At 43.3% G+C, this 23,979-nt stretch overlaps 2 protein-coding genes across 2 annotated transcripts in view; both read right to left on the reverse strand.

The window, feature by feature from the left end:
- LOC120562966 (NACHT, LRR and PYD domains-containing protein 12-like) overlaps positions 1–17,530 on the reverse strand; it is a 38,819-nt gene extending 21,289 nt beyond the window's left edge. The window contains exons 1-4 of the mRNA XM_039806946.1: positions 17,395–17,530; positions 11,597–11,666; positions 10,274–10,559; positions 10,004–10,072 (exon numbers count right to left, since the gene is read on the reverse strand). Coding sequence (XP_039662880.1) covers positions 10,004–10,072; positions 10,274–10,550 — 346 coding nt within the window. The 5' untranslated portion in view covers positions 10,551–10,559; positions 11,597–11,666; positions 17,395–17,530. The remainder of the gene's footprint in view (positions 1–10,003; positions 10,073–10,273; positions 10,560–11,596; positions 11,667–17,394) is intronic.
- The window catches only part of LOC120568386 (NACHT, LRR and PYD domains-containing protein 12-like), a 251,224-nt gene that overhangs the window by 83,167 nt on the left and 144,078 nt on the right, over positions 1–23,979 (reverse strand). The window lies entirely within an intron of this gene.

A 23,979-nucleotide genomic window follows, 5' to 3' on the forward strand; every position in this document is an offset into this window, starting at 1 on the left:
CACACATGCATATGAATTTTAATTTGTGAATACAAAACTTATTTTGTATCATTTAAATGTAACCACATTGACTTAAAAGATTGTTTGTGTTTAATGTGGTGAAAGATGCAAACATTAAACATTTTTAAACCTTATGTGATCAGTGTTAAAAAACAAAAAGTGTGCTTGTAACATTTTTTTGTATTAATACAGCTTTTAAAATTATATTTAATTCTCCTCGATGTACGCAGTAGTTGTAAGAAAAGATTCAACTTGCAACCTGACCCAAATATGTTTCTTTGTAAAACGCCAGCGTTAAAAGTAAGTAGTTCTAACTTGAAGTTATGACTTCACCGGATGCATTTATGTTTTAGAGACGTTGCGTTGTAATTCAGAATTAACACATTGTTGCCAAAATCTAAGTCTTACAGGCAAGATATGGTATGTTCAACATGAATTTGTGAATACAAAACTTATTTTGTATCATTTTAATGTAACTAGCATATTTAACTTTAAAAAAAAATGTGTTTAATGTGGTGAAAGATGTCAATTTAAAAAAGATAAGTACTTCCTTAAGTATTTACGACCCTCAGAAAACTGAATTCAAAGAAAACAACAGTGTTTTTTTGTTTTGTTTTTCCAGAAGTTTCCAAACTACGCCCCGTTCAGAATTTTCCTAACCACACCCCCCGTACAATAGTATAAAGACTGAAGCAGACAGCGACAGAACATGCCAGAGATGCGTTTAATGAAGAGGAAGACTGAGTAGGAATTAATCTTTTTAACAATTTAACCGGTTTGTAGCAGAACGAAGGAACGAGAGAGAGAGAGAGAAGAGAGAGAGAGGGTTTCCCGTTTTACTTTATGAAAGACACACATGTCCAAACAAGCATCCACCGTCTAACAATCTTGAATGTGGCCTCACACAGAGTATCTTACCATGGAAAGTCTTACCCGAAAAAGACTCAGCTACATAGAGGCCAGTAACATGGCCAGAGTGAACTACGTGGCCGATGTTCTGTTGCACCACGAGATGATATCAGGTGAAGAGTTGGAGTACATCCAGGCTATGAGAGGCACTCGGGACAGGGCTAGGGCCTTGATCAACCATGCAAGGAAGAAGGGCAACGGTGTTTGTAAGACGTTTATGGAAACCTGGGAGGACAACGACAACCACAACGTCTTTGGCGGCTCGTCCGCAGCACCCGAGGTGTCCGGAGGGATACCGCCATCTTGGACGATCTCGGCACTGAGGATTTTGTGGGACTCAAGTATTTCCTGCGCGACATACAAGTGTTTGGTGGAAGCCCCATTGCTCGAGCCGTTATGGATCGTCTGACTCATAGAACCCAGATAGCAGACGCAACGCCCGGCGCGCTAACGATAAAGCGCGCGCAGTCTTGATCATCCTGCTGAAACGCATACACCGTAATGACCTGGTGGAAAGGATCCCTAGCGGCACCCGTGACGGTGGGCGATCAAATCAGCCACGACCGTTTACCTTTGCTGAATATCGCAACGCTATCCAAGGAAATGCAGCTGATGTCAGGGAGAATGTGTGTGCCCATACACACCGGGGACCTCGACCGCTGACACCATGATAAGATTCATATGGACCCTGCATCTCTCCAGCAGCAAGTCTGAATGTGTCACGAGTGTCAGTGACCTTTTAAAAGCATCCACAGAGCATGTAAATCATGACACGTTCATATACGTGGAAACCGTACATGCATCGCTGTGTAAGGTTGGGAGAAATGACTTAGCCCAAAGGTTGGAGATGCACATAGCTAGGCTCGGTGTCTGAACCTCGTGGCCTGCTTCGTTCTGGCCTGGTGTTCACTCCCCTTTTCCCAACACACCCCTTTTTCCCATGCTCCAACACTCTATACCAGAAATAGCGTTTTCAATTCAAATAAGCAAACCAGTGAGAAATCAAAGATGTGTGCGCATCACGCAGCTGTGCCTCTAGTGGCCGAATCTGGGAGCGCATCTCGCAGTCGTGATGACGTCGCGGCCATACTGCGTAGGGTGGGGTTACCTCTCCTGACGTGATGATGTATTTACATTTGTAAAGGTGTTAAAAACGCCTGATAGACCAATGGTTAGCTTGTAAATGTGAGGGCTATTGTTGTGGGTGTTAAATCGGCATGCAGGGCGTGGCTTGTAGGATTTAAAAGTCTTGGTTTCATGATAGCTGCTCACTTTTTACCTGCAGTTTTTAACTAGTCTGTTAGCTAGCTCGTTTTTTTCTCACCCTTCAACAAAACCAGCTGCGGATTTTCTTTTTTAATTCTTTTGGTGAAAACAAGAGGAATCGTTTTTCAGCCATGTCTATCCACACATTTGGACAACAATCAGGATCATCTGATGTTGAAGAAGGTGAGACAGCTAGAGTAGGACCCACTACATTTGCTCTGTACACTAAGCCCCGAAAAGAGTTATGGGGAGGTGGAGAGACTGGAACACTATTTGGCTTGCGACTCGAAAAGAGGCATCAGATGCTAATACTGGAACAACAGGCGGTTTGAGCCAGGCTCCCAGAAAGAAGCGATTCCGTCCAGAGATCTTTCCTACAAGCATGACTGCATCGTGTACATCTGATCTAGAATATGTCGGTGTCAATGGATACAGATATTCAATTCGATACAGTGCAGGATACGTGACATTAGCTGTTTACACTAGTGTTGCTGTCGAACTATCTAGCAAAGCCAAAACAGCCTGTACAATCTCTGTGAAAGACTGGAGCCTTTTTCGTGAGGTTGTCTGCCCAGACCTTGACAATCCTGGCTTACCTGAGCTAGTGTATGTGTGTCAATGGGACAGTAGCATTGGCGCCAGTATCTATCGTGTGGAAGCAGACCGTTTCACTAGACCTACAGAGGATTTTATTTTCCTTAGCATATGCAGCGAAAGGGAGAAGTTAGTTGCAGCCCGTGGTCCTGAAGAATGGAAGTTAAAACCATACCCTGTTTCTAACGAGGAATACAACAAATGGTTTAAAAATGTCTTCTTTATACAATGGTGTGACTGGGAGATTTTGAAGAAACAGTTTGATACCATTGACTATGTCATCAGAAAAGACAAAATAAGGAGTTCTTATGAAAACATGAGAAAAAGATTGATATTTGGGGATGCTGACCAACAGTCTCTGCCCCTGCCACGGACCCTCTATAGACCTAAAATCGTGAGACACAAAGACTAGCAAAACGGTGGGTCTAATTTTTATGTGCTAATTATTTGCCAAAATAGTTAAAATGCTTCTTTTTTTTTTTTTTGTGACTGTGATTGTAATGTGTGATTTTTTTTCTTCCCAGAGGATCTGGAGTGGTGTCATCCGTCCCCCAGAACGCCGCCTAACACCCCGTATTTATTTGCACCACTGACGGCAACCGGCTCTCCTAAATCCCTTTTCATCATCATCATCGACACCTCCAACGCCGGAACACTTTCTTAGTATTTGGTAGGATTGCCTGTTTCACTTGGGCCAAACGTTTTGGGTATCCTTCCAAAAGCTTTCTACAATAGTTTGATGGAATTTTGGCCCACTCCTCTTGACAGAACTGGTGTAACTGGGTCAGGTTTGTAGGCCTTCTTGCTCGCACTCGCCTTTTCAGTGCCGCCCACAAATGTTCTATGGGATTGAGATCAGGGCTTTGTGATGGCCACTCCAATACCTTGACTTTGTTGTCTTTAAGCCACTTTGTAACTAATTTGGAGGTATGCTTGGGGTCAGTGTCCATTTGGAAGACCCATTTGCGCCCAAGCTTTAACTTCCTGGCTGATGTCTTCAGATGTTGCTTCAATATATCCACAACATTTTCTTTTCTCATGAGGCCATCTATTTTGTGAAGTGCACCAGTCCCTTATGCAGCAAAGCAGCCCCATAACATTATACTACCACCCCCATACTTCACAGTTGGGATGGTGTTCTGAGGCTTCAAAGCTTCGCCCTTTTTCTTCCAAATATACCGTTTATCATTATGGCCGAACAGTTCAATCTTTGTTTCGTCAGACCACAGGACATGTCTCCAGAAAGATTTTTGTCCACATGTCTGGCTTTTTTATGGTGGTTTTGAAGTAATGGCTTTCTTCTCCCAGAGGAACCTTTTAGCTCATGGTGGTACAGGACTTGTTTTACTGTGGACACTTTCTTACCAGTTTCAGCTAGCATCTTCGCAAGGTTTTTTGCTGTTGTCCTGGGATTGATTCACACATTTCGCACCAAAAAACGTTCCTCTCTGGGATTCAGAATCCGTTTCCTTCCTGAGCAGTATGATAGTTGTACATTCCCATGTTTTTTATACTTGCGTATTATTGTCTGAACAGATGAAGGTGGGACCTTCAGGCATCTGGATATTGTACCTAAGGATGAGCCACACTTGTAGAGGTCCACAATTATTTTCCTGATGTCTTGGTTGATTTCTCTTGATTTTCCCATGATGTCAAAGAAAGAGGTGTGCCAATTTATAGGCATGCACGAAAAAGCACCAATTAACTCAAATGGAGATCTAAAACAGAAAAAGTTTACTCTGATTTCATGGATGACAGTAAAGAAATAAAAGTTTACTGATAAGTTTTCTGAAGTGTATGTAAATATCTGGTTTCAACTGTATAATCATATGTTTTGCTATGTTAAGATGTGTGATATGCAAAAGTGATGGTTTTAATCACTCACCTTTTCAAGCTTCATGCTCCACATATACGCTATCTATAAACGACTAAGCTAAGATGAATTTACAAATTTTGTTATTAAAGTACTGTTTATGCATATTTTCATTCTACATGGATTAAATCTGTAAATTAAACCTTTATTTAATTTATTTGTTGCAAAGTCCCCACTAATCACGATGGAATTTGTGTGAATTATGTAAATAACATGCAAATGAGGTCCAACCAACCATGTTAACTCGGTTTTTTACAAGTCCCCATATAGGATGGGGAAGTCATTACTTTATCAATTCAGATGTTTGAAGGTATAAGCTAACAAAGCTATGGTGAGTATACTTGATTTTTTTCATACCTCTAGCACCTTTAGAAAGGGTGGTCCCCACAAGTGATGGTTATAAAGTTGGTCCTCATAAAACATATAGATGAGTGTGTGTGTGTGTGTGTGTGTGTGTGTGTGTGTGTGTGTGTGTGTGTGTGTGTGTGTGTGTGTGTGTGTAAGCGGTGCAGAGCAGAGTTTGACCTTAGCTTACAATTGCAAGCTAGAGGCCCTTGCTCTGTTAAAGGTAGAAACTAGTCTACTCCAAGAGAGATCTTCCAACATTGATAGATGTTGTAGATAGAAAAAAAGACAATTAAAATAATCTAACAAAGAAAACAAAATTAACAGAACATTGTATACCAATAATAGAATTACAAAGTCGACCAATATCACATTTGGATATACCAATTCAAAAATAAAATAGCAGTTCGCTTGGTGATTTGTTTAGAGGATAAATAGTTGTGGTCTTAAATTCTTAGTTTCTGCTCTTAAGTGATATATAATTCGTCGGTCATTCTCTGAACAGGCCATCAAATATTATGATATTCATATTATATTGATCAAGTTGTCAGTTGCATTCATTCCTGTATGTATATATTTTGTATAAGTAATGATTATGATAAATAATTGAGCTCAGGTTGAAATGCAGATAACATGAGACCAGGGTAGTATTACTTACTATTAAATACTTCAAGATAGTACTACTTACTTTTAACGTTGGTGTTTTACAAAAAAAAAAAACAGGGCAGGGTGCAAAGTTGAATCTCATCTTACATTTTTATACATATTGTGTACGTCAAGGAGAATACAATATCATTTTAAAAGCTGTATTAATACAAAAATGTCACAAGCACTTTGTTCTTTTAACACTGGTAATGTTTGTAAATAATAAGTAAAATCCATAGTACGAAGCTCTGAGCTCAGGTTGAAATGCAAATAACATAAGACCAGAGAAAATGCAAAAGTAGTACTACTTACCTTTAACGTTGACGTTTTACAAAGAAAGAAATTTTGGGGCAACGTTAAGCGCTCCCAGATTCGGCCGCTAGAGGCACAGCTGCGTGATGCGCACACATCTTTGATTTCTCACTGGTTCGCTTATTTTAATTGAAAACGCTATTTCTGGTATAGAGTGTTGGAGCATGGGAAAAAGGGGTGTGTTGGGAAAAGGGGAGTGAACACCAGGCCAGAACGAAGCAGGCCACGAGGTTCAGACACCGAGCCTAGCTATGTGCATCTCCAACCTTTGGGCCAAGTCATTTCTCCCAACCTTACACAGCGATGCATGTACGGTTTCCACGTATATGAACGTGTTATGATTTACATGCTCTGTGGATGCTTTTACAAGGTCACTGACACTCGTGACACATTCAGACTTGCTGCATTTCCTTGGATAGCGTTGCGATATTCAGCAAAGGTAAACGGTCGTGGCTGATTTGACGTTTGGCCACCGTCACGGGTGCCGCTACGGATCCTTTCCACCAGGTCATTACGGTGTATGCGCTTTAGCAGGATGATCAAGACTGCGCGACTTTATCGTTGTAGCGCCGGGCTATTGCATCTGCTATCTGGGTTCTATGAGTCAGACGATCCATAACGGCTCGAGCAATGGGGCTTCCACCAAACACTTTTCAACACCACAGTTTTTAAAGTCAAATATGCTAGTTACATTAAAATGATACAAAATAAGTTTTGTATTCACAAATTCATGTTGAACATACCATATCTTGCCTGTAAGACTTAGATTTTGGCAACAATGTGTTAATTCTGAATTACAACGCAACGTCTCTAAAACATAAATGCATCCGGTGAAGTCATAACTTCAAGTTAGAACTACTTACTTTTAACGCTGGCGTTTTACAAAGAAACATATTTGGGTCAGGTTGCAAGTTGAATCTTTTCTTACAACTACTGCGTACATCGAGGAGAATTAAATATAATTTTAAAAGCTGTATTAATACAAAAAAATGTTACAAGCACACTTTTTGTTTTTTAACACTGATCACATAAGGTTTAAAAATGTTTAATGTTTGCATCTTTCACCACATTAAACACAAACAATCTTTTAAGTCAATGTGGTTACATTTAAATGATACAAAATAAGTTTTGTATTCACAAATTAAAATTCATATGCATGTGTGTGCGAACATTAGTGGCTCACATGCAACATGACAACATGTACTGACAACATGAACTGTGTCTGTTTGTGTGCGTCTGTTTCATGTGTATAATGGCACACAAGCACAGGAAAGTTGTAGGAGTGTGTGTATGGATGAATATTATACTCTTTTTTTGTCTATTGCCGTCATTTTGACCGTAAACAAAAAATAAGTGTGACTAAGTTGAATAAATCAGTCAAACTTCAAAGAAAGTAGTCACAACGAATGTTTTGTGTTCAAATGCCATTTGTGATTCTGTGTGATCTGTTGAAAAATACCATATTTATGGTACAGGGAATGTTGGTCTTTTTTTTTTTTTTTTTTTTTATTGAAAACGCAATTTCCGGTAGAGGGTTGGTGTGGGCATGGGAAAAAAGAGGCGAGGGAAAAAGGGGTGTGTTGGGAAAAGGGGAGTGAACACCGATCCCCGGGACAGAACGAAGCAGGCACAGCCTGATGAGTACGGAGCAGCGGAGGACGCAGGAGGGCCAGACATATGGCTAAGCATGCACAGACATACGATCAACATGTACTGACAACATGAAGTGTGGCTGTTTGTGTGTGTGTGTGTGTGTGTGTGTGTGTGTGTGTGTGTGTGTGTGTGTGTGTGTGTGTGTGTGTGTGTGTGTGTGTGTGTGTGTGTGTGTGTGTGTGTGTGTGTGTGTGTGTGAGAGTGTGCGTGAGTGTGGGTAGAAATGCATTGACCTTTGGGCTTAGGCCCATTCACGCTACTTAGTTGGCTGTAAGAGGAGCCTTACACATTCCTATTTTACAGACCCTGCCTTACACACGTTCTGCTCTCACAGTTGCATGAGAGTTGTATTGGCTCATTTCAAACGCATCAGTGTTACTCAAACTTACATTCATGTTGTGTGTAGAATGAAAACCCTATCTTTCTCTGTTTCAAGCGGGGAAGAAACCCTTTTTATGACGGAAATTAGCGCTACACCCCTCTTCTCTCACTGGCTCATTTCAAACACATCCGGATATTTCCTGAATCTCGCTCATTGGATCATTTAAATGAAGCATCTTTCTACTTCCTGTGTCTCCCTCATTGCATCATTTAACACACGTCATTTCCGGGGGCACGCCTTCCTTCTAGAAGCTTCCGGAACAGACCAGTCACACACACCTGGAAGGCATAAATCACTTTTTGACAGGTCGTGACCTCTTGACCCCCCAGGTCAAGAGGTCATCCATCAAAATCCACATTCCAAAGTGACATAAACCTCTGCTCTATATCTCTCACATGGACCACTAGTTGGAGCTATAATGACATGAATACCATCATTACTGAGTTTAAACTACATTCTCCGTTATGTTTGCACTGAATAACGCATTCAATAAACTGAAACATAACTCTTGCAGTGCACATGAACAGATGCGCAATATTAGCTCACACATAAAACAGAACCTGCGTGAATTAGCCTACTGTTGCTAATGTACATTCATAAATCCTGCATAACATCGTCCCGTACCTATAGGACCTCAGACTGACTTATTGATGCACGCACAAAGTAGTGTCGACAAAGTTAGTCCAATGAGGGGAGAAAGGAAAGTGTGATAGCGCTCCACTTTTAACGCTTTTTTCTCTCTCACTCAAGACCGCTGTGTCCAACATTACTAGAAGGTAGAGCGAGCTACAACTGACAGGGAGAGAGAGAGAATGTATCACTAGAGCCAATCAGCAGTCTGCTCAAAGCGATAGTCTTTTTTACATCACGATGGTAGTTCTCCATCGTGATGTCGGCCAGCCATCACGATGGACGATGAACCCTAGCAGGTAGCATCTCCATACGGATCGGACCTAAACGTATCAAAAGAATTTTGCTACGTTACACCATTGGCAATTTACAAGCAAACTCATTTTCGTAGCTAGCCACAAAACACGAACGTTAACGTATATCTCGGCCAAATTAATAGGTATCGGAGCAAAACTTAGTATTGTTGTTTGACATCCCACTACAAGCCTCCCTACCAAATTTGGTGAAAATCAGCCATAAGGGGGCGCTATAATGAACGTAGAGGCCTTTTGGCAAATAAGTCAATGCATTTAAATGGGAATAATTTGCAATGAAATATCTCTGCTGCAGTAAAGGCTATAATTACGAAACTTAAGATTATTGTTCGAAATGCCACTCTGCGGCTCTCCACCAGATTTGGTGATGATCGCCCTTTAGGGGGCGCTATAATCGAGGTAGAAGTGTTTTGGCCTTTTATGCGATGAAGAGGAAATTTGCAATTGCAATTCACTTTGCAATTGCAAATTCACCGCAATTCACCGACTTTGGACCTCACACTTGGTCAAATTACCTGACTTTTGCCCCGCCGCCATCGTGCTTTGGGTTCTCCTTTCGCGGGCTCCGCTTCCGTGGGCTCATAGCGTCGTCAGGGGCGACTCGAGCCAGGGGGGACTGGCGCCGGGGAGGCATGGACCCCGTTCATAACTGCTAGCAGTTCTAGTTGTCATTTGCTCATGCATGTTATTCAGCTGATCACCAGGGAATGTCTTACTCACACTGTGATTTATGATTGTTCGTATCATAATGGAATCTATAGTTGAACTCCTATTTAGAGCTTATTATGTGATTTTAAGACAGTGGTTCCCAAAGTGGGGGGTTCCAGGGGGTCACTAGCAAAAATAGAGATAATTTATTTTCACTATCGACCCAATCACAGTGTTTGTTTCCAATACCTTGACCTTTCATAGTCAACACATTCACATTAGCTGGGAAAGCTAAAGTTCTTCAAGTAAATTGGAGTACACCATAATTAACTTGTTAGAGAATGTAGTCACTAACTTACATTTTTTTCAAACTTTAAAAGTACACTTTGTCACTCAGGGCTTCCATATTTACCAGAGAATACAGCAGCTTACCTTTGCTCTGAGAGGAGGGAGTTCCTCTGTTCTCTGATGTCTCTCCAACATCACTGACATCCACTGACTCTGTGTGGAAATGGGTAGTAACATTTAAATTATTGACGAATTACTGTCATAAAAAGCAACAGCACTCACCCGAAAAGGATATACTGTTAAAGTTAAATTAAAAGACCAACCCATTACATACAGTATGTCACTGTGACACAAAAGCACACTTCACTCCCCAGTCTTTCTGACTGAAAATACATATTCAAAAGTTTGACTGACCTTCTGGTCCTGAGCTGGTGTCTGATAGACTCTGCACTAGATCATTCCTGTTGATCTTCTCTAAAACCTTCTTGGTCACCTTTAGAGCTCCATGAAGATGAAAGGTTTTAACCATCACATCCACTGTGTCCTGCCTTTCTGCTTTCTCCAGCTTGGTCACTTTGATGCTTTGGTAGCCTTCCAGGATGTCTTGCTGCTGCAGATACCATTTGAATTGCTTAAATTCATCTTCTTTTAAATGCTCCAGAGTGTTGAAAAGATCAACTGCCATCATCATGGTTTCCTGCTAAAATCAAACAGTTCTGTCAAACTTAAGACCCAATCAGGAAGCCAACAAGGATCTCCACCTAATTGTTTTTCGATTTAAACTTTTTTAGGGACAGAATGCCAAAATAAGAGCCATTAAATGGCAGAAGGGTACTTTAGTTAACAGATGATGAAGTATGCTGTGAAATTAATTATATTTCAGTTTTTAATATTTAAAATCCAAAGGAGTTTTAGAAAACCACAATGACTTGTCTTGTTCCAACAGGGCCTCTGAATGGTACATATGAAAAGCAACAACAACATTGTTAGACGTGTACAGAACATGATGCAATGTTAAAGCTGGGACTATGTTGACATACTGGCTGTCCTTTAAACACTAAAGGTAGAATGTAACCCTCCTCAAAGTCACCAATGACCTCCTTCTCTCCTCTGACTCTGGCCACCTCACCATTGTTACCATGCTTGACCTCACTGCAGCCTTCGACACCATCAACCACTCCATCCTCCTGTCCCGACTGGAAACCTATTGCCCCATCAGAGGCACCGCACTCTCCTGGCTCGGTTCCTTTCTCACCAACAGACAACAGTTCAGACACATCAACAACTGCACCTCCTCCATTGCTCCTCTGTCACAAGGCATCTCCCAAGGTTCGGTGCTTGGTCCTCTCCTTTACATCCTGCCACCTCGAAATATCATACGCAAACATGGTCTTCACTTCCACTGCTATGCCGACGATGTCCAGATCTACATCTCTTCCAAATCCATCACCACAGCTATATCCTCCACCCTGACCAATTGCCACACTGATATTCAAACCTGGATGCAAACCAACTTCTTCCAACTCAAATACAATAAATCTGACTTCATGCTCATCGGCCCGAAATCCCTGACAAAGAACACCCATAACTTCTGGGTCACTGTCAACAACTCCACCCTGTCTCCATCCCCACACATCCGTAACCTGGGAGTCACACCTTTGAAAACCACATCAACCAACTAACCAGAAATGCCTTCTTTCACCTCAAAAACATTGCCCGTCTCAGCCCATCACTCACCCTCTAACTTTGATTCACGCCATCATTACTTCCAGAATTAACTACTGCAACAGCATCCTCTATGGTTCACCTGCAAAAGATAGATAGATAGATAGATAGATATAGATAGATAGATAGATAGATAGATAGATAGATAGATAGAAGATAGATAGATAGATAGTTTAATAATAATAATAATAACTCAGTCATTTAACAGTGTTTTTTTTTTACCGCTTTAGGCCCAATGAAATGAAAGTGATTGTATGTCGGCCCTTGAATCTCTGGCATGCCAGGGTTGATTTCCCACATAGCATGTTGTTTGGATTAATCCAATGTGCAGTTACACCTAGAAAGCTTTTACTGTAAGCAGTCCAGCTTTCTGCTGTGGTAGAGACATGTTGTAAACCCTCAAATGTTTTTTTAGCTCGACCTGCATTTTAGCATATTCTCTGTTTAAATAGCTAGAAAACATCTTCCTGCACATTTGCCCCTCATTTGTCACTGGTATTTTGTTTATTAGTTGCCTGAAGGCAACTGACTCAACAGTCGACAGAGGATGCATGTCATCAATCAATTTATTCAGCTCTGCCTGGCTTAATAGCTGCACTGCAGTCGGTGTAAAATCTCGATTTGGTTGTTTGCATGGAGTGGCGCCTTCAGCATCCGTAGGGCTGGGCTCTTTCGCTACTAGCTTTGGCGAAGCATGTTGCTTCAACAGGTGCTTCATAAGATTTAAATAGATGTGGATAGGTTCTTTACACCTGCACATAATTGACAATTCACCACTACATTTTTGTCTTTAATTTCAACGAGCGAAAAGTAATGTCCATACTTCCAGTAGAGAAAGCTGATTCTATCAGCACTATCGTCCATGCTAATTTTTTGATTGGTGTATCATTACCCCACCATAAGGTCCTGTGGCGTTAGATCAGAAGCAGCTAAAGCAGGCCTGTCGTCTTGTCTGCAAGCATTTATTTTTCACAAAAGAGAGTAACGTGAGTAACAAACTCATTTATATTTCAGTAATTGTAATTGCGTTACTTGATTAAAAAAATATTTAGTGACATGCTTGTTACCGCTAAAAGTAGTGGAATTACAGTAACGCCTTACTTTGTAGCGTGTTACTCCAAACACTGGAGGAGATAGGTCTAAGAAGTTTTGCAGTTTTTGCAAAAAGTAGAGTGATGGACCTCATAACTGCTACTGGGTATAATCATATTATAGTTTCTCCTCTATTGGGGCTACAGTTTGACATGAGTTGCGATGTTGTAGCATGTACGGGGAATCTGTTATGAATTTTTAAAGTTTAAGTTTTTACATGGCTGCTGTAGTGCCACTATCACGACTGTTAGCATATAAATCACACTGATTAAGTTTGGTACAGAACTGGACTTGTGTGCAAAGTTTGGTGACTTTTTGTGCATGGGAACATACATTTCTTACGAATAATAATAATAATAATTAAAGCTGCGAGCAGCGATGGACGGGCCCTCGCGCCTCTGCGTGCGTCGGGGTTACCGGCGGACGCCGCTCCTTGCGACAGTGCATTCGCTCGGCACTCAGACGCCGCAAATCATCACCAATGAAAAGGGAAGTCCCTGCCGAGTTCAATGATACCTCACACAAGACTCTACGTCATACAGTTCATCAGCTGTGAAAGGGGGCGTGGCTAAAGCATAGGGGGAGGGCCAAACCATCACCAATGAAGAAGGAACTCTCTGCTGAGTTCACTGATACCTTACACAAGGGTCAACCTTAAATGGTTCAAATGTTATGAAAGGGGCGTGGCTTAAGCTTAGGGGATGGATCAAACCATCACCGATGAAGAAGGAAGTCTCTGCTGTGTTCAATGACACCTCACACAAGGGTATACCTTAAACGGTTAAAATGTTATGAAAGGGGGCGTGGCCTGGGTAAGTGGGCGTGGCCATATTATAGGGGCTGGCTCAGTATCACATGTAGACCACACATTCTGAGTTTCATGTAAATCGGATGATGTTTGTCATATAAGGCGCATTTCCTGTTGCCAGCGGGGGGCGCTATGACCAAAAATCAATTTTGGCCTGTAGGTGTCTTCAGGCCTGGACCCTTGTCAATCGTGAGAAATTTTGGGCAGATACGACAACGTACACTCAAGTTACAACAATTTCTTTGTTCATCACTAAACACTCAAAATGGCTGCCACGCCACGCCCACACCCTCTGACGAAAAGTTTTTCTATTAATAACTTTTCATCGTTAAGGTGTTGGGATGGTACAGACCAAGTTTGAAGTCCATTGGATGAAATCTCTAGGAGGAGTTTGTTAAAGTATAGCACCTTGACTTTTAGGCCTACTTCCTGTTGCCACTAGGGGGCGCTATGACTTTAAGTAAATATCGGCCTTTATTTGTCCTCAGGGTTGGACTCTTATGAATCCTGAAAAGTTTCGAGGTAATCGGACAACGTACCCTCGAGTTACACCCACTTCCTGTTTTGGCGGTGAAACGTACAAACTGGCCGCCCCGCCACGCCCTATGACGACAAGTTTTTCTTTTAACAACTTTTCATCTTTAACATCTTAAGATGGCACAGACCGAGTTTGAAGTTGATCGGATGAAATCTCTAGGAGGAGTTCGTTAAAGTACGACATGTGGAAATGGCCAAAATTGCACTAATTTCGAACTTTGAATTCAAAATGGCGGACTTCCTGTTGGGTTTAGGGTATGGCTGTAATGACGTTTTTTGAACATCCTGACATGATGTGTACCAAGTTTCATGAGTCTACGTTAAACGCACTGCAGGGGCTCAATTTTCTTAACTTTCTAGGGGGTGCTAGCGAGCCATTTTTGTGTGCCTATTCCCGAAACCCTTAAAATACGTAAATTTTCACCAGACTTGATGCGACCGCCAAATTTGGTGAGTTTTTGAATATGTTAAGGCCCTCAAAAAGGCAATTAATTTGACGCGAAAAAGAGAAAGAAAGAAAGAAACAAACAATAATTCCTTCAGTTTCAATAGGGCCTTCGCCGCTGTCGGCGCTCGGGCCCTAATAACAACAGGGTCCGGCAGCTTCGCTACTCAGCCCCTAAAAACACACTTTGATCTTTTCTTCTAGAGGGAGAGATGTGAAAGTTAGAGAGACAGAAAGAAAAGAGATTTTGACCTGGTTTACCTCTCTCTCTCTCTCTCCCTGCATCATCATCTATTTGTTTGGCAAATATAAAAACAATAGTTTTTAAGCAACATGATGGAGAATAAATATAAAGACATATGAGGATGTAACATTAGATATTATAAATATGCAGTTATTGATGTTTCAATAACCTGGTTTACTGGATCAACATCCTCCTGTGGATCCCCTGCAGGGTTGAGGGGGGAACCCCTACATTTAGTTCATGTTCAGATGTTAACAGTTACTGATAAATGGGTCAAGGCAAAAACAAATCTTATTTTAAGGAAAATGACTGTATGTGAGTATTCATTGCTTCTTGTTTGGCATTTTTTTGCATGTGTATTTTATCAGAAGTTTAAGTTTGAGAAGGCTAACTTATAAAAACTAATGTTTCAATCAATAATACATGCCCAGTACATTGTATTGTATCTGTGCTGTGCATAGCATTGTGAATTAGTTATTATTGTATGTATAGAGGTATAGGGCTAACTCCAAAACCTCCAGTTCCTTCTTTTTCCTGTCTGTGCACGTCCCAGATCTGAACTGTATTCTGTCAATAAAAGACAAAAAATCATCTTCAAGTCTTTCTTTTCTCTCAGATGTTCAGTACGTATTTGTGCCTCACTGCTGAGGCTCCAGAAAGTCATCTGCAGTTTGAGTCCCACCATGGCCGCTGTATGACAGCTGTGGTGATTAAAATGGAGGTCTATCTGTTTCATCACGAGGCGTCTGAGACAACTGATACTGTGTAGGCGGCGTCTAACATGTGACCCAGGTGTGCTGGTTTCCCCCTGATCAGACAGGTTGGTCGTGTTAGCTGAGTGTTTGTGACTGTGTGTGTGTGTGTGTGTGTGTGTGTGTGTGTGTGTGTGTGTGTGTGTGTGTGTGTGACCCAGGTGTGCTGGTTCCCCTGATCAGACAGGTTGGTGCTGTTAGCTGTGTCTCTGTTAATAATCCTAGTCTCAGCTATTGTTTCCTGTCAGCTTCAGACTGAGCTCAACAGAGAGGAAATAATTCATTCTCACTGCCATGTTTGTCTAAGGCTGGGTTGAACAAACACAACCCAGTCTCATGCCAGGTCGTGTAATAGTCACTTTATTTGGATTTATTAATTTATGTACGGTTTATTCTAATGAATCTGCATGTGACATTGGAAGGGACATAATCAGCTGACTGACTGGAAAAACTATTTCAGTTTGTGGGTAGGTCGGTACTCCAGATACCTTTTATTTTATTTATTTAACCTTTATTTAACCAGGAAGGCCGTTGAGAACAGGTTCTCATTTGCAACGGCGACCTGGCAAAGAAAAGCATAAGCGTGCAAGACAACATACAGTTTCAGAAAAGTGCAAGAAAGCGTAAACAGATATGATAGCAGTGCAGGAGAAGATGTGCAACTATGCAACTATGCAATGGGGCATGACAGAGAATAATGGAATAAGGATGTGCAAAACAGTGCATGAATGATAGAGAACAGTTAGCACATACAGTGATCGGACAGGAGCCCAGACAGAAGTACTTTAAAGACAGTTAGTGGGATAAGGGTTTTGAGTTCAGACAGCAGGCCCTCAGATTTAACGCACTGGACCATGCGAGGCAGTCATGAGAGAACCCAAGGTTTATAAGTCTGTCAATGAGAATAGGAATGTAACCACACCATTAAAGTGAGAGTTTCATGATATGTCCCCTTTACCTGCTAATGTGGAAGTCACAAATCAGAACCAGAATTAAAAAACTCAAATTAAAATCTCATTTATAGTTCACCGTTAGATAGGTTTCATCAACAATAATCAATCTGAATCATGTCGGTTGATGATTTAAATATTCATAAAAACATATACACTGTAAAGATCTTTGAGGCAAATTTGTGATTTCCCAGCATATACATAAAAGTGACTTTTCACATTAGGAACATTTTTGTTTTATTTAAGGTTCACATATCTCCGTAACAAACACTTTCTGTCACATGTTGATGTGGAGTTAAACAAGTCAGAAATACTCAGCTCCACCCAGGCTACACCCTCTTTGCCCATTTAAGGATTTCCTGGCTCCAGTAACTGTCAGAGATAAACTGCAGGTTTTAACTGGTCTCTTCAGAAACCTGTGGGTGTGTTTTCATTCAGTCTGTAGTTTAAGATTTAAAGACTGTTCTACTGTCCACCAATCTAAACCAACACACATTCACTTTTGATACAATCAAGTTTGTGACACAGAACTGCCAATCAAAAACACCTCTCTGAGGAGAACACAGGCCCTGCCTCCCCAATATGGATTCTCCTAACTTTGTCTCCAGGTAAAGACTACAAACAGCTGTGGGGGGGTAGTTTGGTGCTATCAGAGGGTAAACAGCTGATCAAGGTTTCAGTCAGAGAGTACAAAGTCTTCAGGCTGTCAGAGCAGAAAGACACTCCCTCATTCCTCAGAAGTGAAGTGAATCAAATCTAACTTGTTTCCTGTTGATTAAATCTGACTTCACTGAACATATAAAGGCTCACTTTGGCCAAAAAGTCACAAATCACAGAATAATTAGTAAATTAATTAGTGAGTATTCAGATCTACAAACAGTAAACACCAGTGTTGACGTATTTTATGAATCCCCCAAACATAAGGAGCGACAGCAGAGTTTCTCCATCAAAGGTGTGTAATGTTACCTGTCAGGCTGCTCACCTGTTAAAGTCCCGTCCAGATCAGGTCAGAAAGACGTCCTCCTCCGTCTGAAGACTCTGACAGACGCTGCTGCTGTCTGTGTTCATCACTTCCTCCCTCCTTTAAATCCAAACCTAGAAATGTCAGTCTGACGTCAGAGCAGAGGGCCGGTCTGAGCTGGAGTTCTTCCAGTCAGAAGCAGCTGGCAGCCTTACAAAAGCTGTCAGTCAGCACTCTGATGGCAGCTGGAGACACTGACCCAACTCCAAAGAGTCCAAACTGCTGGAAGACTGAAGCCCCAAAAGAAGAAGAAACACAACAACAGGTTCATTATTAAATGATGGAGGAACAACAGTCTATAAACTCATGACAGCAAACTAAAACTTACAGTGGCCCAGCCGGGTCAACACAAATGTGGACGCTCACTTCTGTTGTCACTCATTTCCATTATATTTGTGTTGTGGCTTTTGCATTTCTCTTGAACCATCTGGGCCACCGTACAATCTGCATCAACAGAGAGTGGTGGCATGAAACTAACCAACGGATATCTGACATACATCTACAGTCAAACTGTCTCTTTATTCATATTAATTCAATAACAACATCATCAATGTTTGGTGGCTGAGTTCAAAGGATTACTTTACATTTTCCAAGTCTTAATATATAAATATATATTTGTAAGCCACTTCCTGTGGACACCTGGAACCTGGAGATGCCTCTCTACACTGCTCTGGGACTCTGTTGTGTGTCTGATGTGTTGGGGGGGGTAGAGCTGAGAGACACAAGAACTGGACCCTGGCTTCAGGATTGTGGCTGAGACCTTTATCTGGTTTTTATTGTCTCACAGTGAATGCTGGCTTCAGCATCCTTTATGGAGTAGAGCAAAATTTTTTTTTTTTTTTTTTTTTTAAAAAAAAAAAAAAAATTTTTTTTTTAATTTTTTTGGGGTTAAAAAAACAGCTTTTTTTTTGATTAATTAATCTGAGAAAAAATAACGCAGATTAATCCATTCTATATTGACCTTTGACCCGGAGCCGTTCTAGCCACCATTCGACTGTAAAATGAAGGAGGGAGACGAGAATGTGCTGCATGGATCATTGATTGGAACATTTAGCTACTTGTTACTTCTTCCTGCCAACCCTGGCTACCGAAATCTGGTGCCACTGATATATCTGCTCTTCTCTCTGATGCTCTGAGACGGACGATACAGGCAACACAAACACCGCTGCACGGGACGCTAGTTAACACTATACTAGGGTGACCAGATTTCCTGGAGCCAGAGATGGCAAAAGTACTCACTTCCCGTACTTAAGTAGAAGTACAGATACTTGTGTTAAAAAATACTCTGGTAAAAGTAGAAGTACTGATTTAACTTCTTTACTTAAGTAAAAGTAACAAAGTACAGGCTTTGAAATGTACTTAAAGTATAAAAGTAAAAGTAGCCTTGCGAATGACAACCACTTTTTATGCAAAGCTACCTGGACCACACACGTTACTAGAGTGCAAGCTGAGAAACTTCAGTGGACATAAAAACCAGGCTCTTTATATGCCATTGTCTACATTTTAAATGGATGTCTGCCAAACATCACATATATGATTATTGTGACAGAGACTGGGACTCCAGCTTAATAAGATTCTGACTGAGTAGCCATCCATCCATCCATCCATCTTCGTCCGCTTATCCGGTGTCGGGTCGCGGGGGGAGCAGCTCCAGCAGGGGACCCCAAACTTCCCTTTCCCGAGCAACATTAACCAGCTCCCGACTGGGGGATCCCGAGGCTTCCCAGGCCAGGTTGGAGATATAATCCCTCCACCTAGTCCTGGGTCTTCCCCGAGGCCTCCTCCCAGCTGGACGTGCCTGGAACACCTCCCTAGGGAGGCGCCCAGGGGCATCCTCACCAGATGCGCGAACCACCTCAACTGGCTCCTTTCGGACGCAGGAGCAGTGGCTCACCTCCGAGCTCCTCACGGATGACTGAGCTTCTCACCCTATCTCTAAGGGAGACGCCAGCCACCCTCCTGAGGAAACCCATTTCGCCGCTTGCACCCTGGATCTCGTTCTTCGGTCATGCCCCAGCCCTGAAGCCCATACGTGAGGGTAGGAACGAAAACTGACCGGTAGATCGAGAGCTTTGCCTTCTGGCTCAGCTCTCTTTCGCGCCACAACGGTGCGATAGATGGAATGTAATACCGCACCCCGCTACCGATTCTCCGACCAATCTCCCGCTCCATTGTCCCCCACTCGCGAACAAAACCCGAAGGTACTTGAACTCCTTCACTTGGGGTAAGGACTCATTCCCTACCTGGAGAAGGCATTCCAACGGTTTCCTGCTGAGAACCATGGCCTCCGATTTAGAGGTGCTGATCCTCATCCCAACCGCTTCACACTCGGTTGCGAACCGATCCAGTGAGTGCTGAAGGTCGCAGGCCAATGATGCCATCAGGACCACATCATCTGCAAAAGCAGTGATGAGATCCCCAGCCCACCGAACCGCAACCCTCCCCACCCCGACTACGCCTCGATATCCTGTCCATAAATATTACAAACAGGATTGGTGACAAAGCGCAGCCCTGGCGGAGGCCAACCCTCACCTGAAACGAGTCCGACTTACTGCGAGAACCCGGACACAGCTCTCACTTTGGTCGTACAGAGATTGGATGGCCCTGAGTAGAGACCCCTCACCCCATACTCCCGCAGCACCTCCCACAGTATCTCCCGGGGACCCGGTCATACCCTTCTCCAAATCCACAAAACACATGTAGACCGGTTGGGCATACTCCCAGGCCCCTCCAGGATCCTTGCGAGAGTGAAGAGCTGGTCCGTTGTTCCACGCCACGGGACGGAACTGCGATTGTTCCTCCTCAACCTGAGGTTCGACTATCGGCCGAACCCCTCCTTTCCAGCACCTTGGAGTAGACTTTACCAGGGAGGCTGAGAAGTGTGATACCCCTGTAATTGGCACACACCCTCTGGTCCCCTTTTAAAAGGGGAACCACCACCCCAGTCTGCCACTCCTTTGGCACTGTTCCAGACTTCCATGCAATGTTGAAGAGACGGTCAACCAGGACAGCCCCTCCACACCCAGAGCCTTGAGCATTTCTGGACGGATCTCATCAATCCCCGCGGGGCTTTGCCACTGTGGAGTTGTTTGACTACATCAGTGACTTCCGCCCCCGGAAATCGCGAACAATCCCCGTCATCCTCCAGCTCTGCCTCTAACATAGAGGGCGTATTAGTCGGATTCAGGAGTTCCTCAAAATGCTCCTTCCCCCGCCCCTATTACCTCCTCAGTTGAGGTCAACAGTGTCCCATCCTTACTGTACACAGCTTGGATGGTTCCCCCGCCCTCCTGAGGTGGCGAACAGTTTTCCAGAAGCACTTTGGTGCCGAACGAAAGTCCTTCTCCATGTCTTCTCCAAACTTCTCCCACACCCGCTGCTTTGCCTCTTTCACGGCAGAGGCTGCAGCCCTTCGGGCCTCCGGTACCCTGCAACTGCCTCCGAGTCCTCTGGGATAACATATCCCGGAAAGACTCCTTCTTCAGTCGGACCGCTTCCCTGACCACAGGTGTCCACCACGGTGTTCGGTGGCCGCCACTCTGAGGCACCTAAGACCCTAAGACCACAGCTCTTCCCGCAGCAGCTTCAGCAATGGAAACTTTGAACATTGTCCACTCTGGTTCAATGCCCCCAGCCTCCACAGGGATGCACGAAAAGCTCCGCCCGGAGGTGCGAGTTGAAAGTCCGGTTGGACAGGGGCCTCCTCCAGACGTTCCCAATTTACCCGCACTACACGTTTGGGCTTACCAGGTCTGTCCAGAGTCTTCCCCCACCCCCGACCCAACTCACCACCAGATGGTGATCGGTTGACAGCTCTGCCCCTCTTCACCCGAAGTGTCCAAAACATACCGGCCTCAGATCAGATGAAACAATTATAAAATCGATCATTGACCTTCGGCCTAGGGTGCTCTGGTACCAGGTACACTTATGAGCATCCCTATGTTCGAACATGGTGTTCGTTATAGACAATCCATGACTAGCACAGAAGTCCAACAACAAACAACCACTCTGGTTTAGATCAGGGAGGCCGTTCTTCCCAATCACGCTCCAGGTGTCTCCATCATTGCCCACGTGTGCGTTGAAGTCCCCCAGCAGAACAATGGATTCCCCACTGGCGCCCCATGCAGGACTCCACTCAAGGTCTCCAAGAAGGCCGAATACTCCGAACTCCTGTTTGGTGCATATGCACAAACAACAGTCAGAGTTTTCCCCCACAACCCGCAGGCGGCGTAGGGAGGCGACCCTCTCGTCCACCGGGGTAAACTCAACGCAGCGGCGGCCAGCCGGGGGCTTGTTAGTATCCCCACACCCGCCCGGCCCGCACACCCTGAGCAACCTCCGGAGAAGAAAAGAGTCCAACCCCTATCCAGGAGTACAGTTCCAGAACCGGAGACTGTGCGTAGAGGTAAGCCCCACCAGATCTAACCGGTAGCGCTCCACCTCCCGCGCACCAGTTCCGGCTCCTTCCCCACAGAGAGGTGACGTTCCACGTCCCCCAGAGCCAGCGTCTGCTGCCCGGGTCTGGTCCGTCGAGGCCCCTGACTTTCACTGCCACCCATGTGGCAGCGCACGCCACCCCCAGCGGTTCCTCCCACAGGTGGTGGGCCCATGGGCTGGAGAGATGGGAGCCACGTAGCTTGTTCGGGCTGTGCCCGGCCGGGCTCCCGTGGCAAACCCGGCCACCAGGCGCGGCCGACGAGCCCGCCTGGGCCTGGCTCCAGACGGGGGCCCCGGGCTTCCTCCGGGCAGGGTCACTCCATTTCTACCTTGTTTTTCCATTGGGGTTTTTGAACCATTCTTTGTCTGGCCCCTCACCTGAGACCACTTTGCCTTGGGAGACCCTACCAGGAGCACAAAGCTCCAGACAACACAGCCCTCAGGTTCACAGAGACACACAAACCTCTCCACCACGATAAGGTGATGGTTCACGAGTTCATGAATTCAATTGTGATTCTGTGAGAATTCACAGATCCAGTTTCTCTTTTTTAATCGTCCACTTAACATTTAAAGGAATCTACATGTATGTGTGTGTGCTCAAATATAGAAAGAAAATAAAGGATACAATATGAATTACTAAACATAGATTAATTAAGAAGTTCCCCATACTTTTAGAGTTACACAGCACATTGGCCAGGAGTCATAACTTGATGCCTCCTAGCCTATCTCAAACATCTCTCTCAGATAAGGCCAGGGATGATTGGGAATGTCTTGCTGCTTGTCTGCCTAATCTCTGGGATCTCTGTTTTCTTCATTTTCAATCATGTCGCCGTCCATACTACTAGTGCTAACGTTACCACCATCATGCTGCAATTATTTGCCGCAAATGAATGCAGAATGCGGCCGAATCTGTCGAGTCGTCTTGTAGTGGTGCGTTACATGCAACGTAGCCTACAGTATATTCCCATCCAATTAGATTGAATTCGGTATTGATCACGTGAAAAATAATAACGGTAACTCCAGTGAAATTATTTGAAATTTGCTAGTGAGGACTAGATTAGGACCGTATTTAAAGCTGATGCTGGTTTCAAACTTCGCCCCCCGGTGTGTCTGTAAAACACGGACAACTTCTCTCTTTTGATGCTTGGGAAAGACGTTGCGTGTAGCAACGTGAAACCTAGCTAACAGGTGAAGAACACAAACAACTAAATCACTAGCTAACCTACTTTAACTGTGCAGGAACTATACACCAATACAACAACAGGCTTACATTAACTGACAACATAAGTTATACGACTTACAGTTCTCAAGGACGCACACACACGATCTCAACTGATTATCCTCCGGACAGCAGTCTCTCTTTCTTTTTTTCTCACTTTTTTCTGTGTGGCGCACGCGCCCGCTCGCGGTGTGAGGCGCGTGTCCGCGCTATTCTCCGACATTACTACCTCTTGTACAAAACTAAAGTAACGAGCCAATTTTTAAAATGTAAGGAGTAGAAAGTACCGATATTCGTGTTAAAATGTAAGGAGTAAAAGTAAAAAGTCGCCACAAAAAAAAATAGTAAAGTAAAGTAGAAATATCCGAAAAATCTACTTAAGTACAGTAACGAAGTATTTGTACTTCGTTACTTCCCATCTCTGCCTGGAGCTAAAACCGGTACACTTTGCGCGTGATCGTAGTGTGTTTGTGCACGCACACGCTTTTTAACGTGAACATGTGCCAGCCCAGGTCAGACACAGACAATAACTTCATAATTTTGATCCTAGGCTCCTCGTCTAATAATAAGTGTTTTTTCCTGTGAAATTAACAAAATTGCAGTGACAGCCTTTTTCAGTTTAGTGTGAGATTTATGTTGAGATTTTTTCTAAAAAAGATTTTTTGAAGTGTTATTTATTCCAATAACAGCAAAGTAATTAAAATGATTTATTGAAAATTTTGAGCATTAAACACTTAATTTCCTGCATTCTGGTGAATTTTTATGCACCTTTTTCTGAATCAATGTATGCAGCAAATATCTTTATTTAAAGAGAAACAGATTACAATCCAAATATAAAAAAACATAATGGAATATATTGCAGTAAGGCTGTCAGGCATTCTGTATTGCTT

The sequence above is a fragment of the Perca fluviatilis genome, chromosome 1 (assembly GCF_010015445.1).
Source record: "Perca fluviatilis chromosome 1, GENO_Pfluv_1.0, whole genome shotgun sequence".
NCBI classification, from domain to species: domain Eukaryota; kingdom Metazoa; phylum Chordata; class Actinopteri; order Perciformes; family Percidae; genus Perca; species Perca fluviatilis.